The sequence below is a fragment of the Phyllobates terribilis genome, unplaced genomic scaffold, assembly GCF_046119375.1.
Source record: "Phyllobates terribilis strain yellow unplaced genomic scaffold, ASM4611937v1 Scaffold_5__5_contigs__length_657084704, whole genome shotgun sequence".
In the NCBI taxonomy this organism is placed as follows: Eukaryota; Metazoa; Chordata; class Amphibia; order Anura; family Dendrobatidae; genus Phyllobates; species Phyllobates terribilis.
In genome coordinates, this window is record NW_027362765.1 from 249,707,612 (window position 1) to 249,731,088 (window position 23,477).

The following is a 23,477-nucleotide window of genomic DNA, read 5'->3' on the forward strand; positions in this document are numbered from 1 at the left end:
TCTGATGATGTATTCCTATACTGACAGTGGTTCTGGTGATGTATTCATGTACTGATGGTGGTTCTGGCGCTGTATTCATGTGCTGATGGTGGTTCTGGAGCTGTATTCATGTAAAGTACCCCTTTAATTTTATTTGCTGCCCTTCGGATTGGTTCAGTATGACAATGTTGCCCTTGGACCAAAAAATAATGCATACCTCTGTGCTAGATCACCAGTCAGCTGTATGTGATATTAACGTGAAGTGCAAACATCTTGTAGCAATCAAAACTCAACCATGAAGCGGTAGACAATGTGAACTCACAAATAAAAGACACAGACTATGTAAGCATGGGGCATAGCAATCACTTCTCTTCTGTTGTATCTTTAAAACTGCCTCTAAGGTCACGGCCCTTTTCGTCTCCCCCTCACAGGAGTGGGAGACAAAACCAGGTGAGGAACAATGAGAGAAAAGGTATAATAGAAACAAGTCACCAATTCTGCATTTATCACCCACTCCTGGTTTTGGCTCCCACTCCTGAGAAAAAATACTGACCGAATACTGATAGCGGGGCCGTGGCCTAAAAGTGACAACAGCACAAGAAATATAGGCCAAGAGGTTCAGAAAATTGGCAAGATGCAACTAAATTACCATGCAAAATGCCAAGGAGTGGCATACAGTATGCAGCCACTATACTCCAAGGCAGTGGAAGTGCATCCCCTGGCGTGATGTATCACGTTTCACTTCCGGCCACCCACCCCCACTGGCTCACTGCAGAAATGGTGCCTGAACCTTGACCTACTCTCTGTAGTTGTATTACATAATGGGTGTCTGACACTAGGATACAGGATAACGACAGTCTATCAAATCAATGAGGGCAGCCTGACTGTACCCTGATGTCTCCACGGTGACAAGTATCTGATATATGGGGGTCTGACTTATGTGACCTCAAAATACGGGGAGAACAGTGACTTTAAAAAAATTCTCCCACCCCAGAGAGCCATCACTCACTGTTAACAAGCATGCACAAGCAGGTCCCAAAGGTTTTTTTTATTTTTTTTTTAAAGGGGTTGTCTATTATTGTACAACTCCCAACTTAATTGTGACACAAAAAGTCACATCACTCCCCAGGAACAGCGGCTGAGCGAGGATTGTTTTTATTTTAATTTGGGTTCTGAATTAAAGGGATTGTCCACTACTATATTCCGCCGTGTAAAATAACAGCCTACACTCACCTCCGGTGCTGTTCCAGCGATGTCAGCACCGAGTCGCACAAGCATTGCAGCCAATCAGGGACCGCTTCACTCTTCCTTCAGACGTATCAGACATCAGGAGGTAGTCAGCAGCAGTTGTTATTGCTTCCAGTTTCGTTTGAAGGAATTAAGAGTGAAGCAGTCCTGATTGGCTTCAGGGATCATGTGACATAATGTCACACAAGCCCTGGGAGATCCGGCACCTGCACCTTAGGTAAGTACAGGCTGTTTTGATATTACATGACGGAATATAGTAATTGAGAAGCTGTTTTCAGAGTAGTGGACGACCCCTTTAAGAACAAGAAACTCATAGACATGGCACTTGCCCATTACATGATGTGTTTAGCCCTGTGAATAATCCATCCCTAGTCAGGGTTATGTCAATGGCGTTACGCTTCCCACATGTGCCCAGCAGTCAGCTGGCGGAAGACACTGGCACAGGCTCCTGGACACCAATGACAACTTGACAGCCGCGCAGCGTCTGGGGCAGGTCACGTGCTACAAGTGGGCGCGGTCAGCGGACACCCGGATGTGCACGTAGTACAGTGCGGCAATGGCAGCTCCTGAGGATGAAGCCCGGCGGGTGTACGCGGAGACCTTCGGAGGGAATGAGCCCCAGGTGGCAGTGTTTGCTCCCGGCAGGGTGAATCTGATCGGGGAGCACACCGACTATAACGGAGGCTTCGTGCTGCCTATGGTGAGAGCTCCGGTACCTACCGGGGGCGGGGTCACGTGGCCAGGGCGGGGTCACGTGACTGCTGCTAGCCCACAGCTCTGCAAGTATAAGGGAGGGGCCACAGCGGCGAATCCCGACAGAAACGGCTGAGAGCCCATACCTGCCACACTGTACTACAGGCGAGAAATCTGGAGGCTGCTAGTCCACCCATGTAATAATGCAGGACAGGCTGCAACTGCAGCTAATATTACTATCTATTCAGTTTCCTTAAAGGGGCTGCCCAGTAAGAAAATATCCATCCTCAGGACGGCCGATCGGGAACTTTATTCTTGTGACAAAATGGAGCAGCAGGTTGGATGCCGACTGTCGCTCCATTCATTCTCTATGGGGCTGTTGAAAGAAAGCTGCACCCCGCTCTCCGCTGCCCCATAAAGAATGAATGGAGCAATAAGCCGTGATCACTGCCAGGCCTCTCTAATGAGGATCACAGTGCACAATTCTAGTGGCGACAGTTATCACCAATCCTGTGGATGATGACTTGTCTTTACCAGACAACCCCTTTAAGACCCAGTAACCCCCAAACCATTATTTTGATGGTAACCCTAATGGAGCCATTCTTTATTAAGAGGCCGATGTCAAGGGAGAGCTTTAGACTCCAGTTGGCCTTGGTTTGGGCAGTGTTGGTCTTGATTGAGATGTGCAGACTGTGCTTTCATGCTCTGCCATGACGGAGACCAGCCGCAGGCTTCTGTGACTCCATTAGGATTTTGATGCAATCCCTGCCGCAGGGCTCAGCAAACAGTACTGCACGTGTGTATTCAGCTGTATGGACAAGGGTGTCCTGATCTAGGCTTTGGTGGTTGTCCCAGAAGTCACAATTCCACCAGTTATGGCTCCCAGAATGTCGTGATAAAAAAGTATAGAAAATTCTTCTATGAAAGACCAAAATAGGCTGGTTCTTAAAGGGTTATTCCTGTAGGACCCTTCTGGACATGAAGGGTCCGAGTCACTGGCTCATTGTTTTTCTATGTCTGGTAGCGCATCAGCCTCCCGCAATACACATTACGGTGCCCCTATAGTATCTAATGACAGATCCGCTTTAAAACGCTGCCATTTACATAGTAACGTAGGTTGAATAAAGACCTAGGTCCATCAAGTTCAGCTTTTCTCCCGCAATTGTACTCCCTACACTAACACTGCACTAACTTACTGGGACTAGGCCTTACAAATGTATTACTACCATTTTTATTATTGCTGCACTATTACAATTAAAAATGAACCCGTTTATAATTTTTTAATTAGTTTTATATTTTGTATTACGCTTATGATTCTAATAATGGTATTACTAAAATCCCTATGCCTAAATCTGTTTATCCAGAAGAAGGCAAAAACCCCAGGACAGGGGTAACTTCTAACCATTGGGGGTGACAACCACAAGGACTCTTGGTCTGGAGGTAATCATTAGAGTGTAGGTGGACAGTAGTAGTGATGAAAGGGGATTCTTATAAGGGTGGGTGTAACTGGGCAGGACATGATACTTGCTGATCATTGTGCTTCTACGCAGGCCCTGCCTCTCGTAACTGTGATAGTTGGGAGCCCCCGGGATGATGGAAAGATTTGCATTGTTACTACAGCAGAGGGCGCTGATGAGCCACATAAAGTGATATTTGAGGCTCCAAGTGAGGATCGACCTCTAACCCCTGGAGCTCCAAAATGGGCTAACTATGTCAGAGGGGTTATTCAGCATTACAGAGGTAAGACAAAGAGAGGTCAGAAATAGTGTGATGGAAACCAAAAGAAAAAGAAACTCTGCCTGTTTCCAATGATGGCGGAGACTTTTTCCTTCTGGGTCAATCAGACTGCCGCTAACAAGCTGCTTCATTTAGCAGATTTGGGCGATGCATGTATTATTTGGATGGTCATTCATATGAAAGGCTGCCAACAGAGCAATAGGAATCCCATTACCCCGGTGCAGCTGCCTCAGGTGACCAACGAGGACACCAGACCAGGGTCGTGGCAGTTGTATGGTTAAGTAATATAAAGGATTGGGTGCTCACTGTTTTTTGATGGTGCGCAGGAGTAAATGCAAAGTACAAAAAAATCAGTAATAACTCCGGCACTCCATAACTTTTAACTTGTGTAAATTCCAAAATGTATTAATGATAAGTCAGCCAGACCCATTATTACTGACTTAGTTGGAGGGTAAAGTCTGGATGTCTGCAGCAACTTCGGTGGTTTGTTGGGGGATCTCGAAAGCTGGAGCTTCTGCATAATCAACGCGACGACTCCCCCATATTGAAGTGGTTGGCTGCCGTAACAGATGAAATAGAATACATTTCACCATTTGTGGACACACTGTTTTTCTGACTACTGTGCTGGAATACATGCCTACACGTATGTCAATGGGATTTCTTTCTGTTTTCTCAGCTGGCCCCATTCCTGGATTTAATGCAGTGATTGCCACCAGTGTGCCTTTGGGCGGAGGTCTGTCCAGCTCTGCAGCTCTAGAAGTTGCTTCCTATTCCTTCTTGCAACAGCTGTGCCAAGGTTAGAACAACCATGATCTGTATATAAAGGCTGCATTCACACGTTGCAGCCTCATGGCCATTTCTTTGCTGCAATCATTGTAGAACCACAATGCTTTTGCTGTGATGTTGGAAAATCGCTGCAAAATGGTGCATTTTTGCTGCGATTTTCCAATATTGCTGCTAAAAAAACAACCATTCCAGTTTTACCACCAACACGGAAAGAATCTGCCTGGTCATATGACTCTTAAAGGGGTGGGTCCCTTTCAATTAAATTTCTCTTCGGTATTAGGGTGATGTCACATAGATGCCTTTCACACTGTTTTGTCTGCTCAGATGATGGTGATCTTGTTCAGAAGGCGCTTACCTGTCAAAAAGCTGAACATACATTTCCTGGAGTGCCCTGTGGGATCATGGACCAGTTTATATCTGTAATGGGAGAAGATGGCCATGCTCTGCTCATTGATTGCAGGTTAGTTTCCGGCTTTATAGAAACTCTATAAGATCTTATTCACACTGTTATGTGTTTTTCTTAATGTATCTTCATTGTTAGGACATTCCCAGGTGTGGCTCATAGGCTCCATGCACATCTGCTATATTATTTCTATTTGTCTATTATCAAAATCATAATAAACACCTAAAACTGAAAACCTTATAAATAAGCCATAAATCATGATAATGAAAATACCAAGAAAAAAGAGCTTTATATGTAGGCCAAGTAACAATTAATACACTTTAGTTAAACAGACCTATATTAAACCAATAGATAGATAAATATAAAAAAGAGAAACCCTACAAATGAGGCAAATGGTGGGTATGCCTGGACATAAATATACGTACAGGTGCATCTCACTAAATTAGAATATCATCAAAAAGTTTATTTCAGTTCTTCAATACAAAAAGTGAAATTCATATATTATAGAGTCATTACAAACAGAGTGATCTATTACAAGTGTGTATTTCTGTTAATGTTGATGATTATGGCTTACAGCCAATGAAAACACGAAAGTCATTATCTCAGAAAATTAGAATAAGTAACAAAAAACACCTGCACAGGCTTCCTAAGTGTTTAAAAAGGTCCCTTAGTCTGTTTCAGTAGGCTCCACAATCATGGGGAAGACTGCTGACATGACAGATGTCCAGAAGGCAGTCATTGACACGCTCCACAAGGTACCAGAGTCTGGAGGAAAAGGCACACAATCCAAGCTGCTTGAGGTCTAGTGTGAAGTTTCCACAATCAGTGATGGTTTGGGGAGCCATGTCATCTGCTGGTGTAGGTCCACTGTGTTTTATCAAGACCAAAGTCAGCGCAGCCGTCTACCAGGAAATTTTAGAGCACTTCATGCTTCCCTCTGCCGACAAGCTTTTTGGAGATGGAAACTTCATTCTCCAGCAGGACTTGGCACCTGTCCACACTGCCAAAAGTACCAATACCTGGTTTAAAAACAACAGTATCACTGTGCTTGATTGGCCATCAAACTCGCCTGACCTTAACCCCATAGAGAATCTATTATAGAGAATCTATGGGGTATTATCAAGGGGAAGATGAGAGACATCAGACCCAACAATGCAGACGAGCTGAAGGCTGCTATCAAAGCAACCTGGGCTTCCATAACACCTCAGCAGTGCCACAGGCTGATCGCCTCCATGCCACGTCGCATTGATGCAGTAATTGATGCAAAAGGAGCCCCGACCAAGTATTGAGTGCATTTACTGAACATACATTTCTGTAGGCCAACATTTCGGATTTTAAAAACATTTTTCAAGCTGTTGCTATAAAGTATTCTAATTTACTGAGATAATGACTTTTGTGTTTTCATTGGCTGTAAGCCATAATCATCAACATTAACAGAAATAAACACTTGAAATAGATCACTCTGTTTGTAATGACTCTATATAATATGAGTTTCACTTTTTGTATTGAAGAACTGAAATAAAATAGCTTTTTGATGATATTCTAATTTAGTGAGATGCACCTGTATCTTAGTCAAATGCCTTGTACATACAGTTAAAATAGTAGATTCCTGCAGCTCTATCAGGAAATATGGTTATACACATATGTACAGTACAGACCAAAAGTTTGGACACACCTTCTCATTTAAAGATTTTTCTGTATTTTCATGACTTTGAACATTGTACATTCGCACTGAAGGCATCAAAACTATGAATTAACACATGTGGAATTATATACTTAACAAAAAAGTGTGAAACAACTGAAAATATGTCTTATATTCTAGGTTCTTCAAAGTACCACCTTTTGCTTTGATGACTGCTTTGCACACTCTTGGCATTCTCTTGATGAGCTTCAAGAGGTAGTCACCGGAAATGGTTTTCACTTCACAGGTGTGCCCTGTCAGGTTTAATAAGTGGGATTTCTTGCCTTATAAATGGGGTTGGGACCATCAGTTGTGTTGTGCAGAAGTCAGGTGGATAAACAGCTGATAGTCCTACTGAATAGACTGTTAGAATTTGTATTATGGCAAGAAAAAAGCAGCTAACTAAAGAAAAACGAGTGGCCATCATTACTTTAAGAAATGAAGGTCAGTCAGGCCGAAAAATTGGGCAAACTTTGAAAGTGTCCCCAAGTGCAGTTGCAAAAACCATCAAGCGCTACAAAGAAACTGGCTCACATGAGGACTGCCCCAAGAAAGGAAGACCAAGAGTCACCTCTGCTTCTGAGGATAAGTTTATCCGAGTCACCAGCCTCAGAAATCGCAGGTTAACAGCAGCTCAGATTAGAGACCAGGTCAATGCCACACAGAATTCTAGCAGCAGACACATCTCTTGAACAACTGTTAAGAGGAGACTTTGTGCAGCAGGCCTTCATGGTAAAATAGCTGCTAGGAAACCACTGCTAAGGACAGGCAACAAGCAGAAGAGACTTGTTTGGGCTAAAGAACACAAGGAATGGACATTAGACCAGTGGAAATCTGTGCTTTGGTCTGATGAGTCCAAATTTGAGATCTTTAGTTCCAACCACCGTGTCTTTGTGCGACGCAGAAAAGGTGAACGGATGGACTCTACATGCCTGGTTCCCACTGTGAAGCATGGAGGAGGAGGTGTGATGGTGTGGGGGTGCTTTGCTGGTGACACAGTTGGGGATTTATTCAAAATTGAAGGCATACTGAACCAGCATGGCTACCACAGCATCTTGCAGCGGCATGCTATTCCATCCGGTTTGCGTTTAGTTGGACCATCATTTATTTTTCAACAGGACAATGACCCCAAACACACCTCCAGACTGTGTAAGGGCTATTTGACCAAGAATGAGAGTGATGGGGTGCTACGCCAGATGACCTGGCCTCCACAGTCACCAGACCTGAACCCAATCGAGATGGTTTGGGGTGAGCTGGACCGCACAGTGTAGGCAAAAGGGCCAACAAGTGCTAAGCATCTCTGGGAACTCCTTCAAGATAGTTGGAAGACCATTTCCGGTGACTACCTCTTGAAGCTCATCAAGAGAATGCCAAGAGTGTGCAAAGCAGTCATCAAAGCAAAAGGTGGCTACTTTGAAGAACCTAGAATATAAGACATATTTTCAGTTGTTTCACACTTTTTTGTTAAGTATATAATTCCACATGTGTTAATTCATAGTTTTGATGCCTTCAGTGTGAATGTACAATTTTCATAGACATGAAAATACAGAAAAATCTTTAAATGAGAAGGTGTGTCCAAACTTTTGGTCTGTACTGTATGTGTGCACAAATATATTTACACACACAGATTAGCGTCACGTGCCACACGTTCACGCCCCCATCCGATGCGTCAGAATGGGGGCGCGGAATGCACAGCGTTACTGTAGCCTTTAGACTTATCCCCTGGTAGGAGCACACCGCGAAACGCGTATCGGGGCCAGTGACTCATTTACAGGTCATACCCCTCACTCTTAATTACTTGTATTTAGACTTGATGACTTCACACCATCAGCACTTTGCTCCTATTGATTGCTTAAACCTTTGTATTTGGCTAATGGGACCTGCATCTCCTATTCTCCTGCACTATGCTAGGCACGTTGCCATTATGTGATTCTGTCTGGTGTATTTAGACTAATTTTGGTATGTCCCTGCACTATGTTAGGCATTTTGCCACTATGTGATTTTGGTTTTGTTTGACCATACTGATGGTGATGTTATCTTTAGTTGTACTATTGAAATATTAATCTGCCACTTTGACATATATAGAGCAGGCAGGGATATGAAGATTATTCTTAGTTCATTTTTTATGTATTGAGCACATTATACTTTGTCCCTACTTAGGGTGTAAATTTACATTTGTTAAAATCCTCTTTGGCCACTCTGGGAAGGTGTAATAAGAAATTGTGTTGAGAACTTGTATTTATATTGTCGGATGGAGTTTGAGCTCCCCCCTGTGGAGTGATATGGCATGATCAGTGGATGGATTTAAATTCTGCTGTTTCCGTTCCCCATTTTTTAATGTTTTTAATTTTCTGATTAATAAAAGTGATTCTTTTAATACGATGGCTTTGATTTCCAATTCTTTGTAGGTTTTTGTTATTTACACACCCAGCAATATCAGTGTCCCAATATAGGGTAATAAAAATGAGAAGTCTGGCAACAGTATTCAAAGATGCCACTCATAAATATACCCTCTTAGAAATTGTCTATGGTCACAGTATAAAAATGATATTGCTAGTTACCATCATAGTACATCAAGTACACATATGTATACATGAACAGGAAAATGTAGAGAAAATAATTACCCTTTAAAATAGATGTCCAGGGGCCAACCACCCCGACACGCTTTTTGCATTGAAATGCTTTGAAGCCCTCTGAGGAAGCAGGGTGAAACGCGCATTCGGGTCAGGTTACGTCTGTTTTCAGGTAAGGAATTGCTTCCCTCCTGATGTTCCTACTTTGCTGCTTCTAGGTTATGGCTCCATTGCCTGTCCATGATTACGATGCACAAGCACTTTGCGTATACTTATACTAATATATGGCATGTGATACCATTCTCTGCACTATTTGACAGAATTATTTGCACTATTGCTTGACTACAATTACCTTTTTATGCCTTTAGCAACCTACCCACGCACAGGCACCTTACGTTCATACATATTAGATATAACTGTAATACCATCGGCCTCATTCTTGCATTATTGCCATATGATACATAAACAAATATATATACAGTACAGACCAAAAGTTTGGACACGCCTCATTTAAAGATTTTTCTGTATTTTCATGACTTTGAAAATTGTACATTCACACTGAAGGCATCAAAACTATGAATTAACACATGTGGAATTATATACTTAACAAAAAAGTGTGAAACAACTGAAAATATGTCTTATATTCTAGGTTCTTCAAAGTAGCCACCTTTTGCTTTGATGACTGCTTTGCACACTCTTGGCATTCTCTTGATGAGCTTCAAGAGGTAGTCACTGGAAATGTTTTTCACTTCACATGTGTGCCTTGTCAGGTTTAATAAGTGGGATTTACTGCCTTATAAATGGGGTTGGGACCATCAGTTGTGTTGTGCAGAAGTCAGGTGGATACACAGCTGATAGTCCTACTGAATAGACTGTTAGAATTTGTATTATGGCAAGAAAAAAGCAGCTAAGTAAAGAAAAACTAGTGGCCATCATTACTTTAAGAAATGAAGGTCAGTCAGTCCGAAAAATTGGGAAAACTTTGAAAGTGTCCCCAAGTGCAGTTGCAAAAACCATCAAAGAAACTGGCTCACATGAGGACCGCCCCAGGAAAGGAAGACCGAGAGTCACCTCTGCTTCTGAGGATAAGTTTATCCGAGTCACCAGCTTCAGAAATCGCAGGTTAACAGCAGCTCAGATTAGAGACCAGGTCAATGCCACACAGAGTTCTAGCAGCAGACACATCTCTTCAATAACTGTTAAGAGGAGACTTTGTGCAGCTGGCCTTCATGGTAAAATAGCTGCTAGGAAACCACTGCTAAGGACAGGCAACAAGCAGAAGAGACTTGTTTGGGCTAAATAACACAAGGAATGGACATTAGACCAGTGGAAATCTGTGCTTTGGTCTGATGAGTCCAAATTTGAGATCTTTGGTTCCAACCACCGTGTCTTTGTGCGACGCAGAAAAGGTGAACGGATGGACTCTACATGCCTGGTTCCCACCGTGAAGCATGGAGGAGGAGGTGTGATGGTGTGGGGGTGCTTTGCTGGTGACACTGATGGGGGTTTATTCAAAATTGAAGGCATACTGAACCAGCATGGCTACCACAGCATCTTGCAGCGGCATGCTATTTCATCCGGTTTGCGTTTAGTTGGACCATCATTTATTTTTCAACAGGACAATGACCCCAAACACACCTCAGGGCTGTGTAAGGGCTATTTGACCAAGGAGGAGAGTGATGGGGTGCTACGCCAGATGACCTGGCCTCCACAGTCACCAGACCTGAACCCAATCGAGATGGTTTGGGGTGAGCTGGACCGCGGAGTGAAGGCAAAAGGACCAACAAGTGCTAAGCATCTCTGGGAACTCCTTCAAGATTGTTGGAAGACCATTTCCGGTAACTACCTCTTAAAGCTCATCAAGAGAATGCAGTCATCAAAGCAAAAGGAGGCTACTTTGAAGAATCTAGAATATAAGACATATTTTCAGTTGTTTCACACTTTTTTGTTAAGTATATAATTCAACATGTTAATTCATAGTTTTGATGCCTTCAGTGTGAATGTACAATTTTCATAGTCATGAAAATACAGAAAAATCTTTAAATGAGAAGGTGTGTCCAAACTTTTGGTCTGTACTGTATAATGTTTAACACTGTTCTTCTATACATATACTGGCTCTTGGCATTGCTCTGGCTATGTAATGTATGATCTATACTTACTAGTTTCTGCCAACCTAGGTATATATTGAGATGCATATATATACACATAGAATTAGCAGCTGACTATATGTTTCACATTACTACTTGACCTGACATCACTGTGATCTTTTTTTTCTTATGTGAACACCATGCTTTTTTAAACTGTTTGACTATGAATATTTTAACTTTTTCTCAATAAATTGTTGTTTTCCAGTACGTCCCCATGACAGCTCCATAGGAGGAGTAATCCCATATCCTGTGTAGGGACAGGAAGCACAAGAGGTTAAAAGCCCTCCCACCCCCAACCTCCTCAGTGTTTTTCCTGTCCCTATACAGGATAGGGAGTACAGGAGGAGCGCTGGTGCAGGAGCACTGGTGCGAAGACGGATATACCTCAGGGGACCCCGGGGGTGTCAGGGGGGCCACGGCTCTCTCCTTCCCGCCGCCAAGCGGGTCCTGGGCCGACACTCCCTGTCGGGAGTCCCTCAGCCCTCCGGTGTGCTGGAGCCTCCGGGTGCCACTTCCCCATCGCCGGGGCTCTCGGCGTCCTGCTCCGGGCGGGTCCGGCTTCTCCTGGCTCCAGGACCGCCCGGCATCGAAACCGGAAGTTCGGGATGACGACTTCCGGTGGCGGTCGCGCAGGAAATTCAAACTGTGGTTCAACCAGACGCCAGGGAGCAGGGAAAAGAATAACAGGACAACCAGGTAAGGTATAAGAAGGGGGGCTGGGGAGCACAAAGACAGGCTTACAGCTTGTGCACCCCTGACAGCAAAATGGTAGAGATGTCTCACCCTGATATATCCTCCCTGGATCGCCCCACAGTCATGTAAGTGTACCATTACCTTCTTTATATGGTTAATGGAGCTTACTCTTGCCAGGCCCTCCATATTTTTTATAGGATCTATCTGGGCAGTTACCACCTCCTTCTGAGAAAAAGAAGGATACAGGGAAAAAGGCCACAGTAGAATCCAAGAGGTGCCTGGATTGTAACATCAGACTTCCCGACTCATATACAAAGCGTCTATGTGCTGAGTGTAGAGCCTCCATGCTAAAGGAGGAGCACGGGGCTTTATTAAACGAGATACGTAATATAATCAAAGAAGACGTTCAGGCTTCTATTACGTCTCTGCAGCCCCCAGGTTCAGGAGTCCAGGATGTCCTGGGACCCAAAAGACCCACAGAAGATATAGCACCATCTTCTGAGGGTGAAATTGACCCATCTGGCGACTCTGACAATGAGACCATTAGTCCACCTCATGGTGGGGAACAGAAAAGATACATGTTCCACTCAGATGGTATGGATATTCTTCTACGAGCAGTCCAAAACACTATGCAGGTAGAGGAAACGGAGAAGAGCAGTAACATTCAGGATGAGATGTTTGGTGGTCTTAGAACCCAGAGATCCATGTTTTTTTCTGTTAGTGCCCATGTGAAGGACATGATACTAGAGGAATGGGAGGATGCAGAGAAGAGACTCTATACCACGAGACTTCCGCGCCCGACTATCTTTTGACCCAGAGGACACCAGTGTGTGGGACACAATTCCTAAAATTGATGTCCCGGTGGCTAAGGTGGTCGAGAAAACCTCTATCCCCTTTGAAGACTCGTCAGGACTTAAAGATCCTATGGATAGGAAGGCGGATGGACTTTTGAAAAAAGCCTGGTAAGCTTCAGTGGCAATTATTAAATCTAATGTCGCAGCTACATCTATTGCCAGATCCATGAGAGTTTGGCTAGAAGAGCTAGAGAGTCACCTACGAGATGGCACCCCCGAGGGAATCTCTCCTTCAATCATTGCCCCTATTAAAAATGGCAACAAATTTTATGGCCGACGCTTCAGCGGAATCGGTCAGATTTGCGGCCAGAAATAATGCGCTTTCCAACTCAGCCCGTAGAGCTGTTTGGTTAAAAACATGGTCTGGAGATACAGCTTCTAAGAACAAACTGTGCTCTATTCTATTTTCAGGGCTCAGAGTATTCGGACCTGTACTAGATGACATTCTAGAAAAAGCGTCCGATAAAAAGAAGGGCTTCCCCGAGGAGAAAAAGAAGGAGCAGCCCTTTCTTAAACCGTTCCCCTCCCGTAAATATAACACGCAGAAAAAAGGGGGGTCCACAAGCTGGAATTTTAATAAGGGGAACAAAGATAAAAAATACCAGCTCAGTACTAGTTCCCGTCCAAAACGACAATGACTATGTCACAGTAGGGGGGCGATTAAAGTTTTTCAGAAACAGTTGGCATCCGGTAACTCAAAATCTCTGGATACTAACAGCTATAGCTCAGGGTTCCAGGATAGAATTTTCTCAAAATCCCCCTCAAAGATTCCGCCTGACGAGAGGTTCCCCTACCTCTCTTTCCTGTCTGCAGGCAGACATAGAGAAGCTGCTACATCAGAGGGTTATTGTACCAGTTCCAGAACACGAACAACATCAGGGCCATTACGCCTCTCTGTTTTCAATAAAGAAACCGTCAGGGGAGTTCCGTACGATTATCAACCTGAAACCCCTAAACCGATGGGTCCGCTACAAAAAATTCCGCATGGAATCAATAAGATCAGCCATCCCTCTAATAGACATGGATGCGGTAATGTGCGCCCTGGACCTCAGGGATGCCTACTACCACCTGCTAATACATTCCTCAAGTCAGCAATATCTGAGGTTTGCACTACCATCAGGCAGTCAGATTCTACACTACTAGTTTCAATGTCTTCCCTTTGGCCTGTCATCAGCTCCCAAAATCTTTACAAAGATCATGGCAGAGGTGGTAGCCTATATCCGACTCAGGGATATTACCATCATTCCGTACTTGGACGACTTCCTGTTGGTAGCAGGATCTCCTCAAGGTAGGACGCAACATCTGGAATTTGTTCTACGGACATTTACCAGCCTGCGTTTGATTGTGAACAAAGAAAAATTCAATCTTGTCCCAAGTACATCACACATCTTCCTGGGAGTCCATCTCAACTCCCGAATACGAATGTCTTGTCTCCCGGAAGACAAGATGCTCTCAATTCCACAAAGGATTCGTTCTTTTGCAAGAGAGAAGAAACCTTCAATGCGGAAGGCAATGAGTATTTTGGGAATCATGACGTCATGCTTAACCTGCGTCAGATGGAGCCAGTTCCATACCAGGCCTCTACAGAAATGCATCCTGGAAGTGACAGACGGACATCAGAATTACCTAGGCAGGAAGAAGTCTTTGTCCAGAGACGCCCAGGACTGTCTACACTGGTGGCTCGACCAGAAGAATCTACAGAAGGGAGTGCAGTGGATTCTGGAACCTTGTCTTTTAGTGACCACGGACGCAAGTCTCTCAGGATGGGTAACTCGAGTGGGAGATTCTTATCTCCAAGGAACATGGTCCACAGAGATTCAGACCCGATCATCGAATTTTCAGGAACTACAGACAATCTGGGAAGCCCTACAGAGAAGCCGGGCGGTCTTAAAAGACAGACATGTAAAAATTTTGTCAGACAACATCATGGCAGTCTCTTTCATCAGACATCAGGGCGGACCAAGACATCCACTTCTCCAGTCCCTGGCCAACAGGATATTCTTAGGTATAGAGAAGATAGTGAGCTCCATTTCAGCAGTTCACCTTCGGGGATCCGACAATCCGGAGGCAGATTACCTCAGCAGGCGTCAGATGAAGGCTTCAGAATGGGAACTGAAGGAAGAGGTGTTCCAGCAATTAACTCGCAGATGGGGTCGGCCGCACCTAGACCTTTTTGCATCCAGAACAAATGCAAAGACAACATCTTTCTTCTCTCTCGACCCAGGAGATCATCCTGTGGCAGTGGACGCACTCTCACAATATTGGGGAGAGGGCCTAACATATGCCTTCCCACGTGCTCCTCTAATTCCGAGAGTGCTGCGGAAAATTCAGGAAGATCGGGCGACAGTCATAGCAATTGTCCCGTTCTGGCCAAGAAGAAGTTGGTTCTCCCTTCTACGTCATCTAGCGTTGGAAGACCCAATCATTTTACCTTTTCAGGACGATCTTCTGACGCAAGGTCCACTGTTGCATCAGAATATTCAATAGCTCCAGCTCTCAGCTTGGCTTCTGAAGGGGAGATCCTGAAGAACAAGGGCTTATCCGCCAGAGTGATCCAGACAATGCAGGCTAGTAGAAAACCTGTAACCCAGGCCATATATAAAAAAAAGTCTGGAGGACCTTTTGTCATTTCCACAGGACGGTAGACACCTCTCAGCCAGACATCCCTGCGATCCTATATTTCTTTCAGGCAGGATTTGATGCAGGTCTTAGACCAAGTACCTTGAAGGTGCAGATTGCGGCACTAGGTGCTTTCTTCGACACATCATTGTCCTCGCATCCCTGAATAATCAGGTTTGTCAAGGCAATCCAGAGACTTAGGCCTACACAGAGAATTTCTTGCCCTCCGTGGGATCTGAATCTTGTCCTGGGAGTCCTTTGCAAACCTGCCTTCGGCCCGGTTAATGAATTAGAAATAAAGAACTTAACTCTGAAAACCTTTTTCTTGGTGGCAATCACCACGGCTAAACGGTTAGGTGAAATCCCGGCTCTATCGGTTGTTGAGCCATGTTTTCAGATTCGGGATGATTGCATCATTCTCAAACTGGATCCAAGTTTCTCCCCGAAGGTGGTGTCATCAATGACCTTAAACCAATAAGTGGTTCTTCCATTATTCTGCGAAAATCCTAGGAATCAGAGGGAGGAAGAGTTCCACCAGCTTGATGTCTGCAGATCAGTGTTGGCCTATTTGGAAGCCTCTCGGAACTGGAGATTAGACTCGAATCTTTTTACAGTTTGGAGGAAAAAATAGAGGCAGGAAGGCTTCAAAACCATCCTTAGCTAGATGAGTCACATCCATGATTAATCTAGCATATCTTTCAGAAGGACAGCCTCCCCCTGAAATTATCAAAGCCCATTCCACCAGAGCAATTTCCACCTCATGGGCAACTAGAGCAGGGGCTACCATTGAACAAATATGTACCACAGCCACATGGTCAGGACATACTACTTTCTGCAAACACTACAAGCTAGATGTTCTCTCACAGCAGAGATCTGCTTTTGATAGGAAGGTACTTCAGGCAGTTATCCCACCCTAAGCTATGAGTTCTTGGGTATACTGCTATGGTACTGTAATGGGGACTTACTGGAAAACCGGAATTAGTCTTACCGGTAATGATGTTTCCAGGAGTCCACATGACAGCACCCTTATTTCCCTCCCTATGTTGCTGCTGTATGTGACTCGAACATATGTCTAAGCAGTCTAAAATAAAATTTTGTTGTACCCAGCCAATGTGGTTCTTGGAAAATCACAGAAGAGGTTGGAGGTGGGAGGGCTTTTAACCTCTTGTGCTTCCTGTCCCTACACAGGATATGGGATTACTATTCCTATGGTGCTATCATGTGGACTCCTGGTAACATCATTACCGGTAAGACTAATTCCGGTTTTTACTCTTTGGAGTTTCATTGCACCGTTTTTTTCTCTTTGGGATTGCTTTCCAAGGAGACTCAGCTGTCATTGTCCATCCCTTGTGTGCATGCACATCACCCATTTGTTTGGATTTGTACAAGGAATATGTAGGATAAAAATCCATCAATTAAATGTATGGGAAAAGTGATGTGATTCACCATTAGCTCAGCATTCTAAGGGTATGTGCACACGATCCGGACAGGCAGTTCTTTGGACGCAGCATACCTTCTGCTGCGTCCAAAGCGCTGCATTATATTGAACATAGGTGAATCCGCATGAGTTCATTGAACCATGCGGATTCACTGCATTCAATACATTCTACTGATCTAATTTTGTCTTGCGGAGACTAGTGACTGGAAAGACGCGCCGCATGTCCGTATCCGCGGATGATCCGCAGCCTCAGATGAACGCATTTTTATAAATCCCATCCACTATGCTGTTACATCTGGCCGCTGCGGGTTTGACGCTGTATAAGCATGCAGCTTCGAACCCGCCGTTGCTCCTGATCGTGTGTTCATACCTTAATGGTGTGTTATCCACTGCTTCTTCACATTATACAAACTGATTAAATCTGGAAATTTCTATCGATGCCTTCACTACAATATACAAACATTAAGGCTGATTTCTCAGGACTTGTGCATTGTATGCATGTCATTGTGTTTCCTGTACAGTGATGTGGCCATAATAAATACTACAACTGGCCATACACAGTAGCTGGCTGTCAGCCGTATGATGCTTCGTCCGATTATTCGGCTGACAGTCATCTCAGCCAGCTCTCCCATACACAGGAGCGCTTGCTTGGCCGTGCACTCCTCTCTTCTTCATGAGAAAGTCACCGACTGACATGTCGGCCGGCGGCTTATCTCAGGGAGAACAATGCAATCGACAATCCAAAATCGGCCATGCGTGATCGACATCTCTCAGTCGGCCGGCTCCCCCATAGACATTAGACCATTAACTGACCCGTCGATAACGGCGGATTTTGCTGACTGAGGTCTGAGGTCAGGTGTGTGGAGGCCATAACGGTGCATTTAAATGACCATCAACTGGCAACATGCTTGTTCACCAGTGGTCTTTTAATGGACCGTCTACACAAACTGACTGCGCTTCAGATGTGCACATAGGCTGTCATTGCTCTCGGCAGCACGAACCCTAGTTAAACAGGTCAATGCACTGCAGAAAATGATGATCTTTTATGCAGCACGAAAGATCATTTCACCCTGCGAACTAGTGTTTTGTTTGTTCGGTGGGTGATCAGCAGCCTGTTTATAGTACAAGTTATTGTGAAACAAGCCTTCCTAGGTGCACTCATTCACGAGAATCTTTCGAGTAAATGAACCGACTCCTTTTGTTGTAATCTTGCATTGTGAATGACTGTACTTTCTACAGTGTGACTACACTTTATTTCCTTTGTTGTGATTGTGATGTTAGATCTGTGCAATCTTGTTATTTTTCGTGTACGTAGTGAGTATCCTTCAATTAAATTAAAATAAAAAAAAATCCCTTACTGTCCCTATATTTTTCAGGTCTTTGGAAGTAAAACTGCTTCCTCTTACAGATCCCAAGTTGTCTGTTCTCATCACTAATTCTAATGTACGCCATGAACTAACAGGCAGCGAGTACCCCACACGCAGGAAGCAGTGCGAGGAGGCAGCAAAGGCTCTTGGAAAAGAAAGTTTGAGGGATGCCAGCATGGAAGATCTGAAGGGTAAGTGAGTTAATGGAGAGTCTAGGAAAGAAAACGCAATGATGTTTATACCCTATAATGTATTGTTTCAGCCAACAAGGACAGTCTTAGTGAAGTCTGCTTCAGGCGAGCCCACCATGTCATCACCGAAATAGAGCGCACAGCTAAGGCGGCCGAAGCTTTAGAGAACGGTGATTACCAATTGTTCGGTAAATTAATGGTGGAGAGCCACAACTCATTGAGGTAAGACGCAACTAAAGTGAATATTCCGCTTTGATTTTATTGTTGCAATTCCATATTGTCATTGTTACAGCACAATTTTGGAGTTTTGAACGCGAAGGGCTCATACCCATATGTGTGAAAAAAAAACGTTCCTTTTTCTGGACCGAAAAGACGGCAGAGTGTCATGCGAGTGCTATGCGATTTTCATGCACCGTCTCTATAAAAAAGCCGGCAATTCATCAGCCCCGTACAGTTACAATACATCGGTACCCGACAATTTAGAATAGAAAGAATAGATCTACACACATAGAATAGATAGAAAGAGGTCAGTCACATATATAATTAGTACAGTGACTGTGTGCTGGTTACTGTACTTGTCATTTATTGTTAAATTAAAGAATTTTTTTTAAAAATTGTTGTGGGGTTTTCCCTAATTTTATAGTCTAGCAGAGGTTAAGCAGACAGCTGGGGCAGATGTTTGAAGCCTGGGAAGGGGGTAATACCCATGGAGATTCCCAGGCTACTAATGTCAGCCTCCAGCTGAATGCTCAGCCTTTACTGACTATTAAAATGGGGGACCCCCAAAAAAATGACTATGCAGACAGTTGGGGACTGGTATTAATAGCCTAGGAAGGGACCATGAATATTGGTACCCTCCCAGACTACTAACACCAGCCCTCAGCTGCCCATAGGATACGCCAATTCTGGCACTTAGCCTCTCTCTGCCCATTGCGCTGGGGTTGATGTTAGCTTATAATGCCAGCTGACATCAAGCCCAGGTTAGTAATGGAGAGGCGTCTATAAGACGCCCCCATTACTAACCCCATAGTGGAAGTGATATGTGAAAAAAAGACACCCACACCGTGTATAAAATATTTTATTTGAAATAGACACCTTTTAATGTTCTAAATTAAACTCTACTTACCATTACGCCCATTCCACCTGAAGCCATTGTCACCTGCAAGAAAAAAGTAAAATAATTAACCAACCTCATCCTTACCTTTCCGACGTAAAGAACAGAATTCATGTGTCCCGCTTTGCTACATCTAGATGGCAGGCTGGATAGTAGCGGGACGCTTTACTTACCCTCCCAGGATACAGCTCTGAGTCTCTGTTCAATATAATGCAACACTACTGCTACTGATAATACTACTGTTTGACAGTCACTGCTGGTACAGGCAGATGTCTTCTGTGTAACACAGCTGGCAGCTTCAGGATCAGCTCCTGGTTAAATAGAGGAATGTTTTTTTTTCTTTTCCCCAAGCTATTTTGTCATAATACAAGTCCCTATGTAAACTTAGCCAACACAGTTGTAAAATGTAACATATCAATTAGGGTGCTTTCACACTGCTTTTTTGTCCACTTTCTTTGGTCCCGTCGGGACTTGCATCCAAACTCCCCCCCCACCCCCCGCAAAATGGGATTTGGGCGTATGCGACGATGGGGCGATAGATTATAATGGTGCCGACAGAGTAAACGTGTGCTCTGACGTGCATCATTTTCAGGCATATACGCCTACTGGAGGCAGGCACACAGACACAATGTAAAAGCACTCTTAGAGGTGTCAGAAGTTTCCAAAACTGCAAGTATATATCAAGTCCTAACGCCACATCTAGTCAATATGGAAAGTGGCACTGTATTTAATTTTTTTTATTTGTACACAAGCCATGATAATATGATTTTACCACACTTGTCGTATATGAAATGGCTTTTCCGGTCCAAACCGATAAGTCTGCAGTCACACTGTGACTTATGAATTTCCTCCAGTGCACACACTGTGCTCTATAAGGCTGCGCCCAATGGCCAGGAATATGTATAGCACATAAATACCCTCCGATCCCGGCTCAGAAACCGGCGAATCCCAGTAGCGCACAGTGCGTGCGCTGGGGGTACATAAGTCTGCAGTTATACAGAGTGACTGCAGACTTATCGATTTGGACCGGACAACCTCTTTAAGTATCCAATGAGTTCTTATCCCTGATGTGGCTTTTGTGTCTCTCTAGTCACTTAAGGACTTTTTTTTGTTTTTTTGTAGGGATGATTATGAGGTCAGTTGTCCAGAACTGGATGAGTTGGTTTCAATAGCGGTGGAAATTCCAGGTGTTTACGGCAGCCGCATGACAGGAGGAGGTTTTGGAGGTTGTACAGTGACCTTATTGGAGACATCAGTCGCTGAGAAGACCAAACAACAAATTAAGGTGACTGACTAAGACGTAAACCCACACCAGTCTATACGCCCACTTCCCAAGGGTTAAGTAATAATACAGGAATCAATAAGAGAATTGTATGAAAATGCTTTTATTATTACAAAAGTTAAAGATGGTAACAGTTTGTAAACAAGCAGAGTGCACTAACATGTGGACAACTGTCTCACCATATATATAATATATACACCAGTGGCCCTAAACATTCTCACAGATGATCAAAAGGAAAGAGCATCATCCAATTGTAAGCATTGTCCTTTCTATTGAGTAACGTTCATTTTCCATAATTGTGTATGAGTTACAGACTTCTGTGACCGGCTCACTAGTCTAAGAGCTCGCTCACACTAGTGTATAAATCGGATGAGTGCAATCCGATAAAAATTCGGATCGCACTCTGACCAATGTTATTCGGTGAGGCAGAGCAGATCTGCAATTTTTTTTTCTGATGCTGATTCTGCATGAGAAAACAATCGCTGCGAGTGCATCCGGTGATCTGATCGCACTCACCTATTCAAGTCTATGGGTGCGAGTGAAAAGTCCGACTGCACTCTGTCCTTGTACAGTCAATGGAGAAGATGGAGAAATTTTGTTCCTCATCTTCCCCGCACTTGATAGATTTGCAGGGCTTGCAGTACTTTGCTTTAGCAAGTGACATACTACAATTACATACCAAACAAGGTATCTCAGGGCTTAATGGGTTGGGACCATGAAGACTTCTCTGCGAAAATCCAAGGTAAACTGTATCATGTCCACTAGTCGTACCTCCATAGGAGAATGTGATGGTAAAGAAATAATGTTTTACGATGGTTATATACTCTTCCATTACCTTTGTGCAGACCTGACCAGAAATAACTGCTGTATTCAGGTACGTCCTCTTAAAGTTGTGAAAACGCCTACTCTACATGTCATTGTATCATCTGTTTTTCTGCAGGAGAAATTTCGAGGATCACCGTCATTTTACATCACCAAGCCATCGGCTGGATCTGGGGTCTTGTCACGTTAACTTTCCATTGTAAATATGATTTGCCATTTGGGAAATAAAGTGATCAGATGTCGGTCTCATATTCGATTTGTTGGTTTTCTATTCTTCCCATAATACGTTAGGTTAGAATTTTTTCAAAATTTCATTTGACAGGTTGTAAGTGGCAATGACTCCAGTTTTGATAAATCCTATCAGGTATTACGCCACTAGTTTTGAAAAATTTCCCCTAATTCAGTAATGGGTTTGGTTTCACTGCCTGATGCCCGCTGCTCATTGTGGTCACCAGAAATGTCAGGACTCTTCAGTAAAGCTTTAGTTACTGAACAGCGCCTGGATTTATGGAATATCTTCTGTCACTTATATTATATTTTGTCTTAAAGGGAATCTGTCAGCAGGTTTTGCTATGTAAACTGACCGCACCATGATGTAGAAGCAGAGACTCTGATTCCAGCGATGTATCACTTAGTTTACTGGGTACAGCAGTCATGATAATCAGTTTTCCTTGCAGCAGATCTAGCAGAGCTCAGTTGTTGAGCTGTTTATAACACCCACCCATACCACAGCTTTCTGTGTACATTGTATAGTGACAGAGAGCTGCTAATCAGTGGTTGGACTAGGAGGCACAAGGACAGTTGTCCTGTAGTGATATAACACTGATTGTATTGAAACAGTAAAACATAGCCTAGTAAGTGACACGTCATTGTAATCAGGGTCTCTGTTCCTACATTATAGTGCTCTCAGATTACATAGCAAAAATCTGCTGACAGATTCCCTTTAATTACCTATATCAACACCAAGTACCAGACACCAATATAAAACCCTTATGTCGCAGTTCACCATTTGCAATATCTTCAGCAGAATCCCTCCTCAATATAGACCTTAAGTGTATGTAAATTCTCCCTTTTTTTGACATATAATAATTTTTTAAACATTATTTACAAAGCATCAAAAGTTTAAATAAAGTTTGGTTTAAAGCATGCAGTGGAATGGATGATGGTGGGGATAGTCAGCGCTATCTCTTCCCTCAAAGCATTGCAATAATTGAGTATGACATTGAAAAGCTTGATGCGGACAGTGAAGAATTGTTATCCCATTTGGTACCTTGTGTAGCACCTACGTCAATATTGCTTTCATATCCCCATCCCTTGATGTACTGTCTTGTTTGCAAGAGACTATGGGAAGCGTAAAGGAGTCTCGCGTAGTATAAAGTGCCAGGGATGGGAATGTGTCACTGAGGCACCTAGGCAGTTATAGTCCAGGGCAGTTGGGAATATTAGGCATCGTAGAACTGGCGCTCCACCTGCCTGCTGAGCGATCCTCCGGACATCATTGTTCGCGTTACGTACTCTTTGGTGATTTGCTGAGTAACTGTGCCGGAGCTTTCCATCCGGTGTGAAGCAACAGTCATGCCATCTGTGAATAAAAAAATAAATCACCATGTCAGCCTTAACTAATAAGAACACGAAAGAAAAATTCTAAAAGATTTTGTACAGTTGAAAAAAGTCCATCAGTTTCATCCGCACACAAAAGGAAAAAGAAATATCCCCTATTAAGAGTTTTATTTATTTTTTTTAAATAAAAAAAAATCCATATATGACATGTTTACAAGGTTGTAACTACACAATTCTTTGAATTCACTTTAAGGGCTTGTCCACTTGGAATAAGTTCTCATCCATGCACA

General features: G+C 43.6%; 2 protein-coding genes across 4 annotated transcripts in view; one reads left to right on the plus strand and one right to left on the minus strand.

Annotated features, from left to right (window-relative positions):
• The first annotated feature begins 1,711 nt into the window (after positions 1–1,711).
• Positions 1,712–21,878, plus strand: GALK1 (galactokinase 1). The gene is made up of 8 exons (XM_073684002.1): positions 1,712–1,927; positions 3,471–3,660; positions 4,334–4,453; positions 4,768–4,903; positions 18,228–18,409; positions 18,481–18,631; positions 20,646–20,808; positions 21,746–21,878. The coding sequence occupies exons 1-8, from the start codon at positions 1,784–1,786 to the stop codon at positions 21,815–21,817; spliced, it is 1,158 nt and encodes a 385-aa protein (XP_073540103.1). The 5' UTR covers positions 1,712–1,783; the 3' UTR covers positions 21,818–21,878.
• The window catches only part of ITGB4 (integrin subunit beta 4), a 71,924-nt gene continuing 69,339 nt past the window's right edge, over positions 20,893–23,477 (minus strand). For all 3 annotated transcript variants that reach the window (XM_073684001.1, XM_073683999.1, XM_073684000.1), the window contains one exon: positions 20,893–23,209. In XM_073684001.1, the coding sequence (XP_073540102.1) occupies positions 23,070–23,209 (140 nt within the window). In that variant the 3' untranslated portion in view covers positions 20,893–23,069. The remainder of the gene's footprint in view (positions 23,210–23,477) is intronic.

Coding starts and splice junctions, on each gene's coding strand:
- GALK1 (XM_073684002.1), top strand. CDS start 1,784: ATGGCAGCTCCTGAGGATGAAGCCCGGCGGGTGTACGCGGAGACCTTC. Junction 4,454..4,767: donor CTTGCAACAGCTGTGCCAAG/GTTAGAACAACC, acceptor TTGTCTGCTCAG/ATGATGGTGATCTTGTTCAG. Junction 18,410..18,480: donor CAGCATGGAAGATCTGAAGG/GTAAGTGAGTTA, acceptor GTATTGTTTCAG/CCAACAAGGACAGTCTTAGT.